The sequence below is a fragment of the Idiotropiscis lumnitzeri genome, chromosome 13, assembly GCF_059441095.1.
Source record: "Idiotropiscis lumnitzeri isolate Australia: NSW breed Sydney's pygmy pipehorse chromosome 13, RoL_Ilum_1.0, whole genome shotgun sequence".
Classification (NCBI taxonomy): domain Eukaryota; kingdom Metazoa; phylum Chordata; class Actinopteri; order Syngnathiformes; family Syngnathidae; genus Idiotropiscis; species Idiotropiscis lumnitzeri.
Genome location: NC_142403.1, coordinates 14,381,909 through 14,405,324, shown reverse-complemented (window position 1 = coordinate 14,405,324; position 23,416 = coordinate 14,381,909). Strand labels below are relative to the sequence as shown.

At 40.8% G+C, this 23,416-nt stretch overlaps 2 protein-coding genes across 8 annotated transcripts in view; both read left to right on the top strand.

Annotated features, from left to right (window-relative positions):
• Positions 1-1,670: 1,670 nt before the first annotated feature.
• On the top strand, positions 1,671-9,440 carry ube3a (ubiquitin protein ligase E3A). Of its 6 annotated transcripts, none has more exons than XM_088313801.1 (12): positions 1,671-1,845; positions 2,652-3,090; positions 3,169-3,215; positions 3,313-3,554; positions 4,093-5,213; positions 5,780-5,924; positions 6,106-6,311; positions 6,502-6,666; positions 7,258-7,413; positions 7,495-7,568; positions 7,743-7,886; positions 8,091-9,440. In XM_088313801.1, coding segments are annotated over exons 3-12 (2,376 nt in total). In that variant the 5' UTR covers positions 1,671-1,845; positions 2,652-3,090; positions 3,169-3,213; the 3' UTR covers positions 8,212-9,440. The 6 variants fall into 6 exon arrangements, with proteins under 6 accessions (XP_088169927.1, XP_088169924.1, XP_088169923.1 ...); XM_088313803.1 differs by having other exon boundaries at positions 1,682-1,709; positions 3,035-3,090; XM_088313798.1 differs by lacking the exon at positions 2,652-3,090.
• An 877-nt stretch (positions 9,441-10,317) lies between these two features.
• The window catches only part of glis1b (GLIS family zinc finger 1b), a 78,618-nt gene continuing 65,519 nt past the window's right edge, over positions 10,318-23,416 (top strand). The window contains exons 1-2 of one of the 2 annotated variants that reach the window (XM_088312873.1): positions 10,318-10,773; positions 14,612-14,653. In XM_088312873.1, the coding sequence (XP_088168999.1) occupies positions 10,476-10,773; positions 14,612-14,653 (340 nt within the window). In that variant the 5' untranslated portion in view covers positions 10,318-10,475. The remainder of the gene's footprint in view (positions 10,774-14,611; positions 14,654-23,416) is intronic. The other variant, XM_088312874.1, reaches the window with a different exon arrangement.

The window sequence follows — 23,416 nt, the reverse complement described above, 5'->3', positions numbered from 1 at the left end:
TTCTGATTGGTTAAAATTGCTAATATAGTTGAACTAATTGGGACATGGGCCAGCTCAACTGATTTTAAAGGCAGATTAGATTGACATAGCAACACAGTGAGGCTGAAATCTGATTGGCCAAAACAAAAAAATCTGGAAGCAGTGCAGCCAAGAAAAACACTACAAAATGATTAGAATAGACTGCTGGGACAAAACCAGTTTCACAAATTAAAATTTAGATTAGAAATGTATATATATGTAATGAATGGGCACTTGACAAAAAGCCGCGGGTCAGATGCTAATTGCAGAGGTTTATTTAAACATCATTTGCTGTCAAATACACTTTTCTTATTATTGGCTTATTTTGGTCTTATTTGTCTTCTTCTCCACAAACATACCCAATTAAAGTAAGTACGCACTGTTGGTGTTATCGGGATTGTGGTATTGCCCCCCTCTCTTGTAATGGAATGTCTAGTTAGTAGGTGGGAGGCGCGGGTTATGTGATGTCCGAACACAGAAATACATGCACGCTTGAACGCACAATGCTGTCTCATGTCTCTTCATGCACAAACAGTTGGTTGTGGCGCTTTTGACGCGTTTTGAGGCAATTGTTGTCCTTTGCACATTTCGCGAGTAAGTTCATCACACACATGAGGGCCGATTCGTGGCCTGGACTAAAATCGACCCCCGGCCTTTGTTAATCGAACCCTTTTTTAAAATTTGTCACCCCGCCTCAAAAATGGGCGTATTGAGACCAGCAGAGAAGCCCGCATAAAACATATATTTGAGGGAGTGGGGGTTTGGGATATATGTTTTTTGTGGGAGATAGTGAATCACTAGAAAGGTGAAAACTAGAAAAAAAACACATTTAAAAAAAAAAAAAAGAAATCAGTAACTACGTTTTGCCAACAGTATCATCACGATGCATAAATGATAGTTCAGTTTCTCTGGGACTAACGGAAAGCCTATAATGATATTGAATCCACCTTAATTGGAGGTGAAATGATGGCCTAATGACTTCCTATACACTCGGTTGGAATGTTGAGAAAAGATAATGAAAAAAGCCGCAGGGCGATGGGAGATTGATGTTTGTCCCCTTGCAGTCATGAATAGAATATATTAATGTTTCACTGTATGCATAATCAGATTGGAATGCGTATACTGCCTGTAACATCCAATCGTTGTATAGAGCGTGGCCCATCATTTCTCTGGCATTTGTTTAGCACTCTTTCATGATAATCAGAATGTGTGCTTACAGCGACCTCAACTGTCCATTAAGAAAAATGCAGAATTGGGCACGGACAAAAACAGTTTTTGGCATTTAAAAAAGAAATAGTGTCTACATTAAAGAAAGTTTACTGCTACACATGATATAATAATTATAATGATAATAACCATCGTAAATAAAATAATAAAAACAAACAAACAAACAAAAACAAACAAACAAACATAATTTTCAATATTTTAACAAATGTGGGTTTTGTGCGGTGAAATAATCCATCCATTTAACTATTATCTGAGCCTCTTATTGTCATACTTGTAAATAAATTACATAAATATTACGGAGAAATTAATTAAATACAGTATTTTTGGAATTTGGTATTAATCGCCATTTAAAAACTCAAATAAATGATGAAACGCTTCCTGGTTCGTGGCTACGTGGGGGGGGGGGGGTCGAAGGGGTTGCGCGTTGCATGCTGGGATAGAGTCACGCTCGTACCGACAAAATGGTAGAGATTATTGTTGTGGTTTGTTAAATAGTAGCTCAACTCGAAGTTGTCACCTCTTGCCACTGGTTTATAATTACCTTCACTTACGCTGAAATAAGTTTGTTTTGTTCTAAAATCGTACCGACGAAAATAGACAGTGAGTGGACGGCATGCCTCAAAGTGTGTTTTTGCAGTGTCACGGACACACAATGGTACTTATCGCCTGCTCACGTTTAAGAGATTGCGTGTGTGGCGAACTTTAGTGACCGCGTGGAACTTGTTACATTTGACATTTTTCGTCGTGTTTGTGCCGGCAGAAAGTCGATAGAAAATGTCAAGTTGCCAGCATGATGTCACGGGTTGTGTGCTCGTGCGTGTTTGTGTGAGAGAAAATGTCAAGTTGCCAACGTGGTGTCGTCTGTGTGTGTTATAAATCGAGCATGTTATTGACGGTTGTTAATAATAAAGATTGGTTTTATAGTTTTCAAAAGAAGAGCCCTGCATGTAAAATCTAACTCTGTTTTTAAAATCTCAAGATGTTTGTCCCCTTTCCTAAACTAATAAATGATTAATAATATTATGGAAATATGTTCCCGTTTTGAGTCTAGATTTTTAAACCCATTTCCTCCAAAATTGTGTGATTCAATACACCACATAATGGTTTAGAAAATGTCATACCCAGTTTGGAGAAAGTGACCACAAAAGAGCACAGTACATTGATTAATATAAGAAATTTTAATTACATTTGCAATAGCAAGCTAAAATGATTCCTAAATAGCTAGCGAGGTGGACACAAATAGCCAGCCAAAAAGTTGATGTTAGTAATACACTAACATTTGTGTTTAGAATCATATGTTGATGCTATTTTGAAAAAAAAAAAAACTGATACACCTGAAACATAATTACAGCAAAGCCTCACCCAGTCATGGAGATTGATTTTTTTTTTTTTTTTTGTACAACCAGATTTGCGACTCTCCGTATTGCCATGTCAAGCTTATTCTACCAGGACTTTCCAAATGAATGATGTTGGCCCATGTAACTTCAGCCAGTGATTCTTAGACTAAGACGCATTGGACATGAAAGTTAGATAAAAACTGTACCTAAATACATTTTGAAAGCATTAAGTTTGTAAAAATGAAATGCAATTGTATTTGACAAAGGTTTAGCACCGCTAAACTCTGCACATAGAAAATGATTCATTTGTGTGCCCAAATTTTATTAGATTCTTTCAAATTCATTCTCTCAGGGAATATGTCTGTAGAAATCTGCACAACATTTAACCCATTTCACATTTTATTGATGTTCTTTTTTGCATGGTGTTATATTGCATTTTTTGTGTAGTTTAGATGCTTTCTATAATTGACATGCGATTGTGGTGGTATTAAGAGGTGGATTAAGTCAGGTAAGCCCTCATTAAAGGCCCAGTTACGCAGATATGCACTGCCCACCAACGGAACGTTAAATATACAGTTTCTTTTAGGGGTATTGTCCTCTGGACCTGTAGAAGGTTTCGTGATCCAGCCGAATGTAAGTCACTTCAAATTGCAATAAAAGTGTCACTCTTAATATTCAGATTTATGGTAATCAGATAAAATAATATAATACTAAACATCTTCGGCCACAGGAACAGATCAGCAGCAAAGAATCTCATCGAGCGCTACTTTCGTCAGTTAACCGATGGCTGTGGTAATGACGACTGTGTCAACGAGTTCTGCGCCTCTTGTCGCCGTTTCCTACCGCTGGATAAAAACGCGGCAGCGGTCCGAGCGCTGGAGCTGTGTAAGATCAACGCCAAACTCTGCGATGTCAAAACTTCACAGTCAGAATCTGATAGTCAAGCTCTGGATCTCAAGGAGGACTTCTCAGGTACCCGTTGAGCTGATTTTAAAGATAAAGATGTCCTTTATTAGTCCCACAATGGGGAAATTTGAATTTGAGGGTTGGACTCAGTCAAATACTGGTTTTCTAATCATCAAGCTTGTCAATCCTGTTCCTCGAGGGCTGGTATCCTGCCTGTTTTTCATCTCTCCCTGCTGCACACCTGATTCAAATGGTGAGCTAATCAGCAAGGTGTACGGAAGGTAGATAACTGTGTTGCAGCAAGGAGAGACACGAAAAAGGGCAAGGCGTCAGCCCTCCAGGAACAGGATTGAGGAGCCCTCAGCAAGATGATTTCTGCTTATAAAAAAACAAACAAACAAAAAAAACCAACAGGAGTGATTATTGAACAGCACAACATATTTTTGTAATCATCGTTCATTATTTTGTCTTCAATGAACATTTTTTAGTACACCTGTGCAATTGTTCAGAATGGTACCACCTCTTCCGCAATTTGATCCTTGAAAAACCGTTTTCACTTTATTTTTTTTTTCAATTTCGCGTTCTCTTTTTTGTTTTGCTCTAGATGTCCATTACCTCACAGAAAACACAATTTGTATGATTCTGAGTGTGTGTGAAGAGGAAAGTGACTACTCCCCCCTCATTCGCATCATTGGCCGGGTGTTCTCCAACGCCAACGCCCTGATAAAAAGTTTCCGCAAGGATGAACCCAACTCTTCCGAGCCGAGAGACAGGACTTTGGATCAGCCTGCCGCCTCGCTTGAGGTCTCTGTGGACATCGACTCGGTGCGGCGCGTCTACGAGCGACTTCAAACCATCGAGCAGGCGGAGTCAGCTCTGCTCAACGCGCTCGTCTACCTCACTCCCAACGTGGAACTGGACCTGGAGTACCTGGAGGTATACGAGAACAATCCGGACTACCTGAACATCTTCGTCATCCTGATGGAGAATGCCAACCTCCACAGTCCTGAGTACCTGGAGCTGTCGCTGCCGCAGTTGTGCAAGGCCATGAGCAAGCTGCCAGTGGCCGCCCTGACCCGGCTGTGCAAGCTGTGGTCCGGGTATGAGGTCCCGCACATCCGCCGCATGATGGAAACCTTCCAGCAGCTCATCACGTACACTGTGGTCAGCCGGGAGTACGACGGTGAGCACCTGGTTAATGAAGATGACACCGTGGTGGCCGCCTGCAAGTGCTTGAAGGTCGTCTTCTACGCCAGTATGGTGGGCGGCGATGTGGACACGGAGCACAACGACGACGATGACGTTGACGCGGCCGACTCGGACGGGCCCAGCCTGCACGAGCTTCTGGGTGAGGAGCGGCTCTACAAGAAGAGTCCTCAGGTGGACCTGCTCGAGAAAGAACTAGGGGTCCGGCCCATCGATAGCAGGAAGCCCCTCATCCCATTCGAGGATTTTGTCAACGAGTCTCTGAACGACGTGGTGGAGATGGACAAGGACTTCACCTTTTTCAAGGTGGATGCAGAAACCAAGTTCTCCTTCCAGACCTGCCCCTTCGTCCTCAATGTCTTCACTAAGAACCAGGGGCTGTACTACGACAATCGGATCAGGATGTACAGTGAGCGTCGCCTCACCGCCCTCTACAGCATGGCTCAGGGGCAGCAGCCCAGCCCGTACCTCAAGCTCAAAGTGCGTCGAGATCACATTATCGACGACGCGCTTGTCAGGGTGAGTCACTGCGATCGGGTAAATCATAGTTCTTTGCCCTCTGCTGTAGTGCGTTTTTTTAACGATCTATTTTATGGGATTATGGAGTTGATACTTGGGCAGAACAATTTTAGCAAATAATTGCGTTGCTATTTTTCTGACCGATATTGCGATTTTTTTTTTTTAATTTAATTTGAGATTTTTTTTTTCACAATGTACAGCGACATTTATAAACAGGGCAGAAAATTATGCCATTAAAAACAATAAACGCTATGATTGTAATAATGCAAGGACACTAAAGAGGTTTTCTAAAGGAGGCAGTTCTTTCTCAATTTTTTAAAAACTGCTTGCCGTCAAGTATAATTTTATGTGTCATTGTGAATAATGTAATAATTGTTTGTACATAAAATGCCAGATTATGTCAATGAAATCATTCTTCTTTTGCAAAGCTAAATTGATTAAAATATATAAATTTGAGATCTATTATTTAGATCTCAAAATGATGACGTCGGTCGTTTACGAATAGCGGGGAATCACTGCCCAAGTGAAAGCCCGTTTATCATTTACAATTACCGCCTATGACTCAGCTGGAGATGATCTCCATGGAGAACCCGTCCGACCTGAAGAAGCAACTCTTTGTCGAGTTCGAGGGCGAGCAAGGAGTGGACGAGGGTGGCGTTTCCAAGGAATTCTTCCAGCTGGTCCTGGAGGAAATCTTCAATCCTGACATCGGTGAGAGGATCGCAGGACAGCCTGCAACCTTGACGGACTTCCCCTGAGCATTTGATTGTGGTTTTGAGTCGTCAATGAAGATTAACTCCATTTTTGAAAACATCAAAAACTATTTATTGCTCTCTTCTGTCTGCTGTTGTGATTTAATCAATCCTTGCTTTGACTTTGTGACTGCCTACAGGAATGTTCACCTACGATGACGACACCGAGCTCTTCTGGTTCAACTCGTCCTCCTTGGAGAACGAAGCCCAGTACACTCTGGTGGGCATCGTGCTGGGCCTCGCCATCTACAACAACTGCATCCTGGATGTGCACTTCCCCATGGTTGTGTACCGGAAGCTCATGGGCAAGCGGGGCACCTTCTGCGACCTCCTTGACTCTCATCCAGTACAGTTGCTTATGCTTTACTTCCTCACGCACTCACTTTATTAAGTCTTGAATGGATTGTACGATAATTGTCTTGGATTGGAGAAAATGTGGGGTCTCCAACGAACCTCATATGTGCTTTTCCAATCATTAAAGACAATTTAGAGTCTTTGAGGACCTACCACATGTTACTGTCATCTTTGTGTTGCAGGTTCTCTACAAGAGTCTGAAGGAGCTGTTGGACTACAATGGCGATGTAGAGGCGGACATGGCGCTCACCTTCCAGATCTCCCACACAGATCTTTTCGGAAGCCCCGTGCTGTACGACCTGAAGGAGAAGGCAGAAGACATTCCTGTTTCCAAGGAGAACCGACAGGTAACAGGGAATACGGGGAACGCCGTTCATCGTAACCGACGATTTACATTACGGACCTGCCCTGCAAAAAGTGACAATTTGCGAAAAAGAAAGATCGTCTACAACAAGCTTATTTCTTTTTATTTACTCCTCCCACGCGCTTGAACTAATTTGTAACGCACGATTGGTGTTAGAAGGTAGTCTCTAAGTACCCACTTACAGAAATCAACTTTAAATTAGCCACAAGTGTAGATCTTCTTGGAGTTCTTTATAAGTGTTTTCATGCCTCAATCTCCTGCGTGGACTCCACCAAATCAGTTTATGTTCCCGCCATGGAGACCACGTGCCTCTCCTGCGCTGCATTTAAAAGGAATGAGATTAGCCGCTTCCATGGCCGGGAAGCAAGTCAGCTCTGCTCACTCCCACAACAGCGCAAACGCCTCTTTACACCTGCACCTACTGTGATTTCCGCTAGACTTTGTTTAAAAAAAAAACCCAAAATGTCCACTAGCTCAATGCTAACATAAGATCTTACTGTAATTCTGAACCTTTGAGCATCTGCAACTTTCACACACAGCATCAACACATACAAACACACATTCTTTTGGGCAGGAGTTTGTGGATCTGTACGCTGACTACATCCTGAATACGAGCGTGGAGACGCAGTTCCGGGCGTTCAAGAAAGGTTTCCTCATGGTCACCAGTGAGTCCCCGATGAAATACTTGTTCAGGCCCGAGGAAGTGGAGCTGCTTATCTGTGGAAGCAGGGTAAGGAAGCATGTTTTATAATGCTATTTCGTTTTCTTGTTGTTGTTTCTCCTTTTCCGAGCCACTATTCTCCTCAAACAGAAACTCGACTTTGAGGCCCTGGAGAAGACTGTTGACTACGACGGAGGTTATAGCAAAGACACGCAAATTATCAAGTAAGTCTGACATTAAATTTCTCGAGCAAATGCAGTGGTGCCTTGAGAGAAGAGTTTAACTCATTCCGTGAGTTAAACGTAAATCAGGTCTCATACCATCTTTCCCAAAGAAACGAATATACTGAAAATGTCATTAATCTGTTCCATCCACCCTATATCATTTTTTTTAAATAGGGATTTTTGGGAAACACTGCACTCGTTCGGAGAGGAGCAGAAGAGGCTGTTCCTTCAATTCACCACCGGCACGGACAGAGCACCAGTCGGTGGGCTCGGCAAGCTCAAAATGATCATCGCCAAAAACGGCTCAGACACCGAAAGGTATGGCCCTGCATCATTTGTTTTTTTTTGTTTTATTCGTTAGACAGTGCCAAACCGATCACCCATTTGTGGAGTAAAGTACAGATAAAGGTCGTGCTCCAAAGCATTCCACATTCTGCGTGTAGTATTTTTGGCAAGAAGCATCTCCCGATCCAAATCATACCACATCACACATCCTGTCCACGAGTCTGTGTTGTCTCGCAGGCTGCCGACGTCGCACACCTGTTTCAACGCGCTGCTCCTTCCGGAATATTCCTCCAAGGAGAAACTGAGAGAGCGACTCCTCAAAGCCATCACTTACGCCAAAGGCTTCGGAATGCTGTAACGCTCCTGAGGTTTTGTTTTGGGGGTAGCAACCAAGTATGCCTTACATGCAGTGAGGGGTAGCCCTCCTGCAAATATTTGCCTCTACAAATAACTCACAGCAATGGAACTTTGTTTTCCAAATGTGTTTCTTTTTTGTTTGCGAAAAACTGTGAAAGTGCCTTTAAAACTGTGACATGAATCGGTTCATGGCGAAACCACACCCCATAAAATGCCAGACAGCGCAGCATAGACAAAAGATCAGTTGAATTATATGATGCAAATTCCACTTTGGCTCTCTTAAACGGCTAACAAACCTATACAGCCATGCAAAATGATTTTTATTTTGGGCCAAAATGCTATCGCTATGCTACTGATGTCGTTTTTTTCTCGAGAAGTTAAACGCAAGCTCTATATGAAGCCATGTGGCTGTCCACAATGCTAATGCTATGGTACCAAAATCGCATGTTATCCAGAGAGAAGGGATTTTTTTTTTTTCGTGTCCTATTTTCAAAACCACAAATTAACTGAAGATAAATGCAGGCGTGTTACAAAGCTAGGTGGCCATCCAAAATCATAAACATATTAACCAGAGAGGTTGAAAATTAATTTTGATGAGGTTTTTTTTCTTTTTTTTTTAGTAAATTTATAGATTTTATGTTATATATGTATATGATGTTGATAGTGATAAAAAAAAATCTATCCCACTATAATCCAGCTAAATGCTGGTCCTAGATCTATGTGGTTGTCTGCATAGTCACTTGAAGCGCAAATCTTTGCATGCTCAAAGCCAAACTTTGTACTTGTTTGTGTGAAAAATTACATTACGATGTTGTCAGCTCAAAATGCTAACGCTATGCTACCATGCCACTAAGTGGAAGATCAATTTCAGCGCAAAGTATATTTATTAATTTCTGATATTTTGAAGTGAAGTGTTACATGCTACTGCTAAAATGTGCTGTGTGTGATGTGCGTGTATGTGTGTGTGGACATGAAATGTCATCAGCATGTCCCTAAAAACAATGTGTGCGTGTGAATGAGAGTGACAGCAGACGGTAACCTTTCACAACTTTCTGCCTTTTTGTTTGTGATGAAATTTTAAGTGAAGGACACGCACAAAAAAGAAAATAAACAACTACATTTTATTCATTCAGATTTCTCAGGTAAATTTCAAATGTGTGACTTAGTGAAATTATAGTGTTACAAATATGAGAAACTACATTGCAACGATAATAAAAGTTAAAAGAATCACTCTTTTTCTTCCCCTCAATTTACTGTACTTTATCTGGAGCAGATTGCAGAGATACACTTTTGCAGGTTCGGGGCGCTCATGAAGTTAAAATACATACAGTTGTCCAAATAAGAGGAACAGTGTGCTACGATAATACGAACAAACTATGTAAAAATTATGCTTTTGTTTTCGGGCTATTCAGATTTCACGTAGCATCAACTCCCAGCCGCTAGATGGCGCTGCAATGCAACGCATGAAGCCGAAATCCAAAGTGGACGATTATGCCACTTTTCAGTCATTCAAGACTGCTCTTACTATTGATTTATAATAATATTAATAATAGTCATCATCACCACGCGCAGAATTAATTTATTCAAATAAAACAAAAAGTATTGTGTTAAAAATTGCCCATCATAATTGAATTATATTTACCAATCAAACATCGTTTTAAAATTCTGACGTCATTTTTCAAAAATCCAAACATATTGAGACCCAGACACACATCGCGATAGCTAAACCTGCATATTACAATACAAAAACTACGGCTTTAATAAAGATAATAATGCTCCGATTTAGACTACTCAAATTGACATACTAGCATATTTACAGTGACATAATTCAAAATCCTCATAGTCTATTTGTTCAATAATTTACCATTTTACCTCTAAAATTGATTATTTCACATCTACTGTGTTTAGTATGTTTTAAAAGCACGCACGCATAAATCTCAGTCTCCGTCGTCATTGGTGCGTTCGAATGCTGCAGCCTGGTCCACATATCAGATGTCAATCAGAACCGTGCAAAAGAGAGCGAGAGAGAGAGAGCAAAAGAGCGAGAAGTGATGCTGATCCTCACAGCACAGAGGATGCTATCGATCAGCCTCGCGCATCCCTGCAATCTGCCGGCCAATGCGCGCACACGCGTAAAAAGCCCCCCACCTCCTTCAACGCTGACGATGAGGCGCGGATCAAAGCATCCCACCTCGCCCAAAAAACTGCCCCCAAAGTAACCGCTTTTGCACCTCTCAGGTAGCGCCTATTTTGGAAACCTTTCCGATGCAGAACTCCGCACCAGCGCACTCCGGGATGGTGAGCCACTGTCAGCCGACGTTCGCCGACTTCGCGACGGTGCACGGCGTCGGCCGAGCGGACACGTGGGCGCGGCGTGCGGGAGCCGCTGGCTTCGGAGGAGGTCACGTTTACAACCACCACCACCACCACCACCACCACCACCAGCAGCAGCAGGGGGACTCCATCGCCAAGCGCCCCGGTGATTCCGCAGCTACGCCGGGCGTCAAAGCGCATGTGGCCGCTAAAGCTCCGCGCTCCTGCTTCACGTTCCCTCCGATGCAAGGTAGGAAACCGAGACGGAAAGTCATTTGTTCTTAAGTACAAGCACAGATACTTGGTAAAAAAATAAATAAAAAACAGACACAGTATAGTATTCAACCACTGTTCTCACCTAAAAGTAAAAAAAAGTTACAAAAAAATGTAAAAACATGGATTTTTCTTGATTAATACTCTAAAATCTTATTTTATTGATTAATTTGAATTTATCTGTCGATGTGATTAAAAAAGTGGCTTCTGTCACTGAAAGTCTACTGACTTCCACTTACAACATGGCCATAAACATAAACATGAAAAGAAATGTAGTCCATTCGGTACAAAATCAGCCCTGTCTAGAATTGTGAGCCAAGGTAGGTGCAAATATTTTAACTATAGAGCTCTGGAAATCATTGATATGATTTTGCAATTTCTAGGTATACTATATGTTTGATTAAAATGATCATTGTGCATTTATAAACCATTGACAAAATATAGTAACTCCCAAATGCCATTTAGAACGTTTATTTGCAGAAAATGCACGAATGTCAAAATACCCCAAAAGAGGTCAACTTGTCACTGTTAAAATGTTGGGTTTAAATTCACAGTAAATTACTGGCTACATAGTTGCACAACTTTCACGGTAATGGGACTGTAACCATGACTCAGTACATTTAGAAAAAATTTTAAAAATGTAAAACAACCATTAATGTATTGTAATTTCACATACAACATGTCATGCAATGAAATGCTGTAATTGTGTAGAAATTATCTGGATTCTAACTCTTATACAGTGGAAGTGTTAGTAGTAAGTAAAGTCACTAGCGTGTAATTTGCTGCAAATGTACGCATTCCACAATACTATAAATTAGACTTTAGAATTTGCGCTAACATACTTTGAATCCACTCTTTAAAAGGAAAACCAACAAACAAAGGTGAAGTGGAAAATAATTGATTACGATTTGAAATCAGATTTTTGAGCCGTAAATCACACATCACATGTCCTGCTCTTAAGTTATTCTAAATGCTAATAAGCAGATCTTGGCAGGATGCTGTGCATCTACAACTACAATAATAAACGTAACCTCTGAAAATTAAGCATGGCCATCGATTTTAGCCTTGTCTTTTAGATTGTGTGGTTGTACCTAATAAAGCGTCCTGTGCCTTAAGCACGCTCAACACACAGAGAAACTTACGTGAATCAAATCAGTGCGCTCCAAAATATTAATATTTTTTATTTCAAATCAATCTTGTGTAAACTGCCCCTTAGTGCAAAACACACACACACACACATGCACACACCACCAATAAAAAATACACTGGCGTATAAAAGCAAAGAATAGAAACTGGAGAAACCCGAGAATTAAAAAAAATACAAATCTTGCATTATGTAAAGGTGTCACACTACCTTGACCTCATATTGCCTCCATACGGGGGGAGCAAATTCCCCATACCAACCCCAATAATTGACTGAGGCCAACAGAAAGCCATTTCCCTGTTGCGCATACCAGAAACCGCCACCGACCAATATACAGCCTGTGAGCATGGGTCCAATCGCACTGTAGTGTTGGTTTGAGAATTATGGGGAAAAAAATAGTATGAGGGAGAGGTGAGGGGAAGCGGCAGTAAAACAGGCCAAAATATAGATTTCACGGGGCAAGGCAGGCCCGTATGCAATTTGTGTTCTACTTTTAGCTGTACACTTGCAGTAAATTAATTAACTGTTTTTATGGTTTTTCCTGTCCATTGAGTAATATTTATCACCTTGAATATTAAAATTCATCGTCAGCTAAATAGTCTGAATTTGAAAAATTACTCCCATTTCCTGAGCTGCATGAAGTCCTTAAAATCTTTCTTGTTTTTTTTTTTTACTTTGCTAAGAACTTTAATCAACATTGAACCATTTTAAGCGCTTTATTACTCATATTTTTATCATGAAACGGTAACTTGATCGAGTCACTCTTTCCATCTGATGCGTTCTCATGGGCTAACAATGACCGCATCGCTACTATTGGTGAGACCATCTAACTTATTTTCGTAACCGTGAAAAAGGTTGAACTCTTTTATAGTTTGTATTTTTCTACTCCTTTTCTCGTTTCCTCAAACTGTCTCAGCAGTTACAGTTAAATGAGTACGTTCCACAGATACAGTGGGGATTTTTTTTTTGTTTTATTGTCAGGCTAGCTTTGTGGAAAGCGCGCATTCTATGCATGCTGCTCCATCCAGAGAGAGCGGAGGTAATTACCCCGTCCTAAATCATGATTAGACAGAACAGACTTTTATATTAGCAGTCATCCTTGCAGCAAGAAGGAGAGGATCAACGTATTTGATTGTTGTTTCTTCTTGCCAAATACAAACCATATGTCCTCCTGACGTGTCTCCGCGTTTATTACGAGAGCTACGGCGAGCCCCGGGCACTCCGTTCCGAGCATCCAGCTCCCGGAATGAATCGTCCCATTGTCCCGCCGCCGCCGCCGCCGCCGCCGCAGCCACGTGCTTGTCTGTTTGTTTGTGTGGCTCTGCAAGGCAAACGTGGTTGAATATTTTTGGACGTATTAAATGTGTTTTGTCGCCTCCCATGGAGTGCTGAAAACATGCCCCGGCGACATCTGCTCCCGTCATCAAAACATGACCGCTTGGATGTCGTAAACGAGCTCTATTGTTTTGCTGTATACAGTATATCGTCGATGATTGATTCTGAGAATTTTGCTGCATTTTCTTTTCTGGGGCATCTTTCCTAAAATATTCTTTTCTTTTTTTTTTTTTTGTTTGTCAAATAGTACTTCAGACTGACAAAAGATAAAGGTCCCGACAGTGCAGCAAGCGTTTGCCAGAATCGGAATGAGACAGCGCCTTTTGATGATGTCACGTTTAAATCACGTATTTCTCAAATCTATTTCTTTGCCTCTGTGTTTTTTTTCTTTTCACCTGGCTGTTTTATTTGCATATTGTGATTCATAAAATAAAAATAAATGCGTTACTGCCACATTAGCAAGAAAGCTCCTACGTCACTTCCTGCTATGAGCCAAAAAGAAACCGCAGCACTTCTTGTGAATCGACAGAAGCGGAGCTTTTCCGTTTCTCCTGCCGAACTTGCAACAATGTCATGGTTGACTCGGGCTGCAAGATTATTCGAATATAATTTATGTATATACTGTGAAATATTTCTCAATAAAACGTTTCCACGTTTTCCCTCCGACAATTAACCACAATCTGATTCTCAACATTGACTGATGTCTTCGGTCAGCGCAGGTCACCGAAGGATGAACTTCGCAAAAGTAGCAGTAAATATGCTTTATTTATCCATTTTCATTATTTAGTAATTCAGAATATACAAACACAACAACCAGGGGTGACAAACATGGAAGCAAAGAAATATATCATAAAAATATATTCTGGAGCGTGACGTCATCAGCAGGCCACCGGAGGACAATTTTGCAGCCAGATCACATCTCGTATCCACACCGGCAGTGAAAGTGCTTTCGAACCTGAGCTACCTCTCAAACATGACATTGTTTTTCCCCAAAGCCGCCACCTTATGGTGCAATATATTAATTTCTCCATGCTTTTATTCTATTGTCTTTGTGTAGTCCTTAGTGTTGCTGAAAAAATTTAACACTCTCAGGTGCTAAAATGTGGAAATGGTTAACAGTTGGGAGCATTCATTCAAAATGAATAAAAAAAGTATTTATTACTTCAAGAAAGTCATTGAAATAGTTGCACGGCTGCTAAATTTTCAACAGGGTAACTGTAACTAATTACGTACATTTAAAAGATAACCTTCCGAGCACTGTCATTGTACGGTTACACATACCTACAAAAATCGACTTCCGCACAGTAACAAAATATTTGTACTTCATTACTTCTAGCGGACGTATTAAGTGATGGCCTCAGGATAAAGCGAGCACAAAGTAAGAATCCCTTTGCTTTGATTTATGTCTACATATGACGGTAAAGCCTTTGAATCCCACTGTCTCACTTCCATCGGGATAAAGATGACAACCGAAGTTTGTTCAGCGTTTCCTGTCTGTATGAGCCGAGAACTAATGGCTGCGGGGCTGCAGTTTAAATTCCAGCTCTGTATCCCCCGAAGGGAAAAATGTAATCTGATCAATGTGAAATGAGGCATGGCACAAAAGACTGATGAGCACTCGGATTGGCCTTACCGCCATTCATGTTCGCCAGAAGACCACTAAAGTCTAAAACAGCGGCACTGAACCATCCGACCAGTGGCGTGCGCCATATACCAGATGCGGGCTGTGCAATTGGTACCTGGGCCTTCAGTGCGGACTTTATTCACGTCACTCCAATAGCGGCACCAAATAGGGAAAATCCGAAAAAATACACAGAACTATAAATATTACCGATTACTAGGAAAAAAAAAGAATTAACCTCCCTGCCCCCCATGAAAAAGAATATTTGGTTTTGAGGGATGCATGCTTTCTCGCATCATTTGATACCTCGCTAGAGTTGTTGTGGAAAATGTTTTGAGGTCGGGCAGTGATTGGCTCACCTTTTTCGATCGGATACATTCCGCTGCGTCTGTCTATTGACTCAATTTATGAGGGGATGACGAATGGATCTTTTTGGATTGGAACATTGTTGGCTTTTCCCGACTTCTGCCAGTTTACACTTCCTGTTTCCCATACACCATTACATGCTGTTTCTACATGTAAGCCTTCTTACATGAAAACGTGTTCTAAAGAAAGCCAGACACTGTATTTGGAGACGGTTACAGCTTCTCAGTTAGCCACAGTAATTTTAGCTGCTCTTTGCAGAGGATAAAGAATTTATGTATGTGAAAATTGTAAAGTGTTTGCCCACATCTATTCACCTATTGCAGGGGTGGGCAAACTTTTTGATTGGTGGGCCACAATGGGTTCTAAAATTTGACAGAGGGGCCGGACCAGGAGCAGATGGAGTGTTTTGGTAACTTCACGCCTGACCTATTATGTTCAAATATTCATTACTTAAACAATGCAATATGCTAGCTCATCCATGCCTTTTTGCATCGTTTGTTAGCATTATGCTAAACTGACTTTTTCAAGGCAAAGCTATGATTAAGCGATTAAGTCTCGTTCTTTTGTGTTTAATTTGACAGTAGACTTCCACTGCGTATCCCATTTGCCAACCGCTTTCTTAATATTCAAGTCAAGAATGAGCTCAGCAATGATTTACGCTTCAAACATGAAGGTGCTGCTGCCACTGCCTGGGAAGCGTGTTAAGAGCGCAAATGTTTGCAGTATGTTCCGCTGATTCATAAAGGCCGCGGCCTGGTGATGATTCCTCTGCGGTATTCCCGTAAAAAAGCTCACGTCTGGTGACGCTGACGAGGAGGGAATGCCGGGTAATGGAAGGAGAACGTTCCCTTAGTCAGAGCAAATGGCGAGAGAGGAAACACCACTGATCTAAGATCACTTAAATTTCCCCGATCTACAACGTATAGAGATGAAACACACGTGTGAGGTTTAATTTTCGAAAAGGGTTAATTAAATATGGACGAGTCAACCTCTTACAATATTTTTGTGTTATGCATCACTGCTCAAGCTCTCTCTTTCAACAGGCTGCACTTTTTTTTAAGTAAATAAACAAACACTTAACCACTTGTCAGTCCCGACCAGTCATCTTAAAATGTTTTCATTTTTATCTGAACGGTGCGGTATGGTTAACCAAAAGCTTTCTCATTCTCGGCCAGTCAACAAGGAAAAAAAACCCAAAACAAAACAATTTGGTTTTGAATAAGTGTCGAAATATCTCTGGAATACCGGCAGAAAAAGTGCTGGAGGCCTCACGTCTAATCAAGGAAAAAGCTGCACAGTTGGCCAGAATATGCATCGTAAAAGATTTATTTTTAGTTCACATCATGTCTAAAAGAAGTGCTTGCTGCACTACACTTTTCACTGATGAGGGGATCAAGCTGCCAGAGCACGCAAATTGCACAGACCAGATCAAGACATTTTTACATTCGGACACTGCGCATGTCTCAGTGCACTGCATGCAGAGGTTGCAAAAGTACTCACATGCTGTACTTAAGTAGAAGTACAAATAGGCGACTACGTCATGTCGTCGTCTGGGGGTAAAAGTAGTCCCAAAATAAATAACAAATAATCAACAATGCAAAAATATAGTCAAAAAGAATTTGTCCAGGTGCTTGGTTCTTGCCCCCCCCCACAACCCAGTCAACCCCCCCCGTCTGCATGTCTATAGCGGCCGCATGACTCATGCATTTTTCAGACGGCAGCCGCTCGACTGGCTTTTGGATTTCCATCTGGCCTGTGCCACTTGCTTTTCTTGGCTCCAAAGTTGCCGTGTTTCATCAAGGAAGAATCCGAGTGCGGCCGCTTGAAACGTTGCTGTCATGCGGCTCTCAGCGTACTAAATACTTGAGTATTTATTTTGATGATGTCTTTCTACTTTGACTCCTTACATTTGAAAACACATCATTTTCATGTCCACAAGGCACACGTCCAAAATGGACGGGATGCCTTATAATGAAAGTCGGCAAAACTTCGATGAGCGCTTCGCTTGACTGACTGGGAGCATTTCGCTTGCTCTGTTGGTCGAACATTTCTCAGGAGCCGCACGGCAATGAGATTGACGAGGGGGGACCTGACATGTTAAGTACAACCAAACTCAGTTTTGCGCCCGCTGCCTTTTTAAAAACGCACGCTAGCATCCATGCTAGCGCACGTTTTAGCGTGAATGCATGCTAACGTCTGTTTTAAGCTAGCCTATGTTTCAGCCCTCATACCTGAGATGCCTTATGGTTGTGAAAATACGATACTCATAGCTTTATTTTATACTCGTCTGTCAAAATAGGCTTGTTCCATTTCTAGATCTCCACAGATAATGACACAAAGTTAAAAAAAAACAAAGAAGACTTAATTAGAGAGGGTTCACGATAATGCCGCAACCGATTCAGCAAAGCAAGATCTTCCCCATCCACGACCTTATTTAAAAGAATTGTTTTATGTTGTCGACTCAGGAATGATTGGTGACGAATACGCCTCTAGTGTTAAAAAAAAAAAAAATCTCTGTCTAATCTGAAAAATAAACTACAAATACGGTGTATTTTTTTTCCCAATTGTCCACTGTAGTACACTGGACAAGAAACTTGTTGAAAAGTGCTTGTTGCCCCACCCAAAATGTTTGCGTGCTGGTCCCCATTAAAAATTGAATCTCACGACTCCAATTGATGTAATTCCGTCTGACATTGCTTTTTATAAACCCACTCCTGTTTTTCATTAATCCAACTGTGGTCACAAACAAACGGGCAAACACGACGTAAGCCGAGGTAGTTTTATGTCTTCATTAGACCAGAAATCTCCAGTTTTATTCTCACTCCTTTTCACGCCTTCTCTCTGCCAGGAAGCTACCACGGGGCAGTGGCCGGGGGTGCGCACTGCCATTGGCTGGCGCTGCCCAGCAGGATCATGAAAAACACTAAATAGTCCAATAGTACACTTTATATAGTTTATTACAAGTCGTTAATGGAAAGCCAGTTGCGGAGGAATGACTTATTCCTTCTATGTGTGTTGCCGTGCAGCGTGTACCAAGGCTTGTTACGTTGCTAAGGGCAACAGGAAAAAATGAGAAAATGGCATTTTGGTAGAAATCGTGTGTGAATGCTGGAGAGCTGAGGCTGAATTGACGAATGGAAGACTTGAAATTTGAATTGGGAGTTAATATGTGAAATATTTCAGAGATTGACCGTTATACTGCCAACATTTGTGAAGGATCGGAACGAGATAAATGCTTTCTAAGATGTTCTGAAAAGGTGGAAGATTTTGAAGCTGACATAGTTTGAATCAATCATGAAATCATGTCAAATGTCTCTTCACGATACTGAGATAATAACCGCTGAATGGGCGATGCAAATAGCGACGTTTGTTCACTGTGCGTCGGGGAAACGGTGTGGCGCGCTGTTTGTAAAATGAGGAATAAGTGAAGAAATGTAACGTGTGCGCAATTGCTGTTAGAATTATAAAAAAAAAATTGTGTTTTTGGCCTGAATGAACTCACCATATTAAAATTGGAACATTTTATTGTTAACGCCCATCCCTTGTTCCCTCTCGCCTTGACAAGTATTGTCATAAATTGGAGAACTGGCAAATTCAACAAAACAAGTCCCCGCGCAGAAGAAATATTCCCACACAAGAAAAACAACATCACATCGTGGGAAATTGCATCTTCTTATCACCGCATTATCTCCATGCTCACTGAAAGGCGGCCTTGCTTTTCAAATATCGTCGTCTGTAAAAATAACCTCGAGCAATGCAGATCGCAGAGCTACAAGGGGATCCTCTGAACTTTATTAACGTCCACGCTTTGGGCCTGGCCAGTCTCCCGGCCCCTGGTAACGTTGAAATACTTTTGTACAAGGGACAAGTATTTACCTGAACAGGAAACCTCCAAATCCTCCACTTGCTCACATTAAACTGCTAAAATGCTCAGATTAGCTACAGATAGACTCTAAAAATAAAAATACAAATCCTATTATATTTTAAATGTCATAAAATCAAATAGAAAAAAAGACAAGCAGTATTATGTATTTTGTATTTCGTGGTATTTTTCAAATGGGTAAATAGAAATAAAAAAAATAAATAAATAAAAAAAAATAATAAATAAAAAAATATAAATAAAAAGTAAAAAATAAAATACAAATAAAATTTTTTGGTGGATCATGTAGGAAACGCCATCATTTGCTTTCCCATTGAAATCCATGAAAACGGGATTACAAAGGACGCCCCGCTATTCACGGAGGACAGCGACCCGGCTGGCCTATGAATAGCAAAATAAACATGTTGGAAAAAAAAAAAATCTTCAGGGAGCTCCGTTGAGTGTTTTATAAAACATCAACGCGCATTCATAAAACAAACACAAAAAAAGACAAAAAGTAACATTCAGAAAAAAAAAAAATAAATAAATAAAGCAGTGCATAATCTTTTTTTTTTTTTTTCAACCACGTGTGCTGCTCCTTCTGGCATGTGCACCGTGGCCACCTAGGAACAGTAAAATACAGTACAGACAATATTGTACATCCTGACGGTCACAACTGCACAGTAAGCAGCAGTAATAATTGTTTTGTTTTTTTCAGAAATCAGAAAAAACTAATTCTTGTGATTATTGTTATATTGTCTATCTATATGTGTTGCTCCACCATTTATTTTCCAATTTCTGCTTGGTATTACTGTCGTTTATGGTGTTTTTCATTCTATGTTAGCCTTAAGCTAAACGGACCAAACCTGACCCATTTGGTTGTTTTAAATACCAAAGGCGTAATTCTCATGGTTTGATATTTAGTTTGACAGTTGACTTCCGCTTGTTGTGGCATGCATGGAAGAAAAAAAAGCCGGCTCACTCGTATCTCAAGGCACTACCTTCTCGAGAAAAAAAAAAATCTCCATCCAGCACAGTATTCCGTATCCCCAAAGCTATTTATCATCTTGTTGGCTGCCCGCACACTAACTGGAAAGCTGAAGGAATCAAAGATGACGTTGACTTATCGAGCTCTCTGCTTTGTTTCACCTGCTGGAAGTGGAGAAACACAACCCGCGAGTGAGTTTGTTGCCGAAGTGTTTCCACTGGCAACACCAGAGACGTCTGCTCTCCTCTCATTGCGTATGCCTGCTTTATACGAGCCACATCAAATTGCATCAAAAAGGAACACTGTCTTTTGGCAGTGTTTTCCTGTCCTCGTAAATGAGGAAATCATTCCTCAGTAAGCCGTTTTTTCCCCCCCTGCGCTATTCTTTGATTTACAGCTGCAAAGATTAAAAGTGGCACGCCAGTTCTTTTTTTAAACCCATTTGGGTTGTGCAGAGCAAAACAAAAGTAAAGTGTTAACCCTTACTTACAAATTAGGCCTGTTTTGACATTTGACAGTAACAAAAACACCCTAAATGGTTTTTCCATTCACCCAGAATTTTGCTGACCTTAAACATTCGTCAGACAAAATGTTTTCGTTTTGTACAGGTGCTAAAAAGCTTCCTTAAACTCAAGTCAAATTTGACACGTGTAGATTTTAGATTTGGGGAAATGACCAACATTAAAATAAAGAAAGTGGAGTGGAAGTTTAAAAGTAAAATGATGTACAATATAAATATCGGAAAATACAGTGGACCCATGCATGTTCGCATTTCTGCACCCGTGGATTCGACTTTTCACAGATTTTTTTTTCTCACTATTTTTAAAACTCATTTTAAATTGGGTGGGGGGAGCCAGCCCTTTTTTCATGGAAATCTGGACCGGCGCTATTATATTATTCAAATTTTTGCTAACTTAATTTTTTCTCAAATCCTTGCTGATTTTCACTATTTGCCCTATCCCCTGCATATTGTGGAGATCCACTGTTATTAAAATGCTATAAAAGTTACGACTCAATTAAAATGTATTTCACCAAAATAAATATTTTCAAGCAAACAAACGAACAAGAATTAAAACACAACTCATCTGTACTTAGCCAGCGATTACTTTGTGAACCACTAGAGGGAGCCCATATTCAACCGGTACCTGAACTACGACTACTACAACCTGTAAATGTACTTCATTTAAAAAGTATGACACGTAAAAATAATTGCCGCTAAACACGTTTGCATGTTTAAAAACAATTCTTAAAGCCGTGTTGTACTTTAAGTTAAGTACAAGTGAACATTTTCAGCGTCAACACAATCCGCTGTACGTGGTTGTTTCATGCATTGACCGCCGCCTCGATTGGTGCACACTTTGGGAAGATAGGCTATAGACGATTATTACGAGGATATTTTTGGCCCACGTTAAACTGAACATGTGTGCTCGAAAATGGAAAGATATGTCAGGGTTAAATGGATCCACATTACATGGAGCAACCGTGTTCGTATGCATGCTTTACATTCCCCTCAAGACCGAGAAATCGGCTTCCAAATGCGGCGCGTAACGCAAGCATGATGTCGGACACTAAAGATCTCAAATGGGAGCTGATTTCAAAAGTGTGCGTGTGCTGAAAACGTTTCTGTCATTTTAAAGACACTTAATGAGCTGTGAGCATTTATGTAAAAGATCAAGACAACCGGGGCCAAAGGTCAACAGCAAAGTCAAATTATGGCGTTAATACTTTGATGTTTTTATTTCTTGGCGTGGCGTCCACTTTTTCTATTTGTCTTTCCCAAATGGCACACACGGTTCTTTTTGTCATTTTTGAGTTGTCCGTTACACGCACACACACGCACACACACGCACACACACCGCTGTTCATTATTACTTTGACAATTACTTCCGACCCAGCAATTTCCAATGCAAATCAGCCGGTTGCTGGCTTTGGCTGGCCCGATTGCCGTTTTAAAAGCTTCATTGTGGCAGTACCTTGGGATGAGCCTACTTATAAAATAAAGCTGGGCCGTCATGGAAAAAAATGAATAATCACGATTATTTTTGATGGATATTGAAAATCACGATTAATAAAACCGATGATTCATTGATTTGAAAACTTGGTATTTCTTCAACTACCAAAAATCAAGTACTCAAACGTCCCATCATGGCCTCATGCCTATTGCTCACTAAACGTTGAACACTTTAGCCTAGAATGTAACAAGTAAAAAATATTGGTGTTTAAATGGATCAAGTAAAAAGTAGTCTGACGAATAAATAAGTCCTGGAAAAACTACCCAAGTACAGAAACCAAGTATATGTACTTTATTTGCCTTCGTTGGACGAAAACGAGCTGATAGCAATCTCAAAATGTAAAGTATCAAAGTAACACAAGGAAAGAAAACAACTCAAAACTTCCGTGAAATGACATGACTCTGAGTACGCACGACAGCAACGATGAACCGGCAAAGACCGAACCAAAGCATGGAACCGCATACAAGCAAATTGACGAGACAACGAGGCACACTTGGCCAAGTTGCGAGTGCCTGGAGCTGGCTGATTGCTTGACACGAGAAACAAGTTGGAAAAAAAAAACTGATGAGTCGGAATGTAGCAAATCGATCAAGCCCCAATTCGATTCGATTTTCAGTTTCCAGCCTTTGATATCGATTTTTTTTTTTTTTTTTTTTTTTTTTAATTGCTTCCATGCTTGTCTCCGTGCACTCGTGTGGTGATGGAAAAAGGGGACAGGAAAACGTGAGAAAACATGATGAAACTAAACTAAATCCCATTAAAACAGTCAAGAAAAAACAAGAGACGGATTGTTGAAGAGAAACATACGTAATAACTGTACTAGAAAATCGAAACCCGTCGCCAACAACATCTTTCATTTTGAATGAATGTACCAAAATTGTTGGCTCTTCACATAAAAACAGCATTGTTTTCTCAAACAATCAATTTTCTTGTGCAATCTGTTGTCCATTTAGAAGCCTTCGAGATGGCTTTCTTCTGTCATTTCGCGGCATTTCGCTTTTGGCTGGACGTTGTTGATTAACTCCGATAAAAAAAAAAAAAAAGCGCAATTGGGCCCTTTCAGCTGGTTTGGACTGCGATCTAATTGCTTTGAAGGTTCAAATAAATTAGCACGTGTCAAAGCTGTGACAACCAGGTGCTGAGCACTTGGCCCGCTGCACGAGAGCCCGAGCCAATTGGAGCAAAGCGAAGCTTTTCAGAATTTATCTGCACCCTTCTCCCATGACAAATGATTTTATTGTTCCCTCACAGTTGGTTTTCATTTCATTTCTAGGCTGGGACCATGTGGACTATTG

Coding starts and splice junctions, on each gene's coding strand:
- ube3a (XM_088313798.1), top strand. Junction 6,312..6,501: donor ACCTCCTTGACTCTCATCCA/GTACAGTTGCTT, acceptor TTTGTGTTGCAG/GTTCTCTACAAGAGTCTGAA. Junction 7,414..7,494: donor TGCTTATCTGTGGAAGCAGG/GTAAGGAAGCAT, acceptor CTCCTCAAACAG/AAACTCGACTTTGAGGCCCT.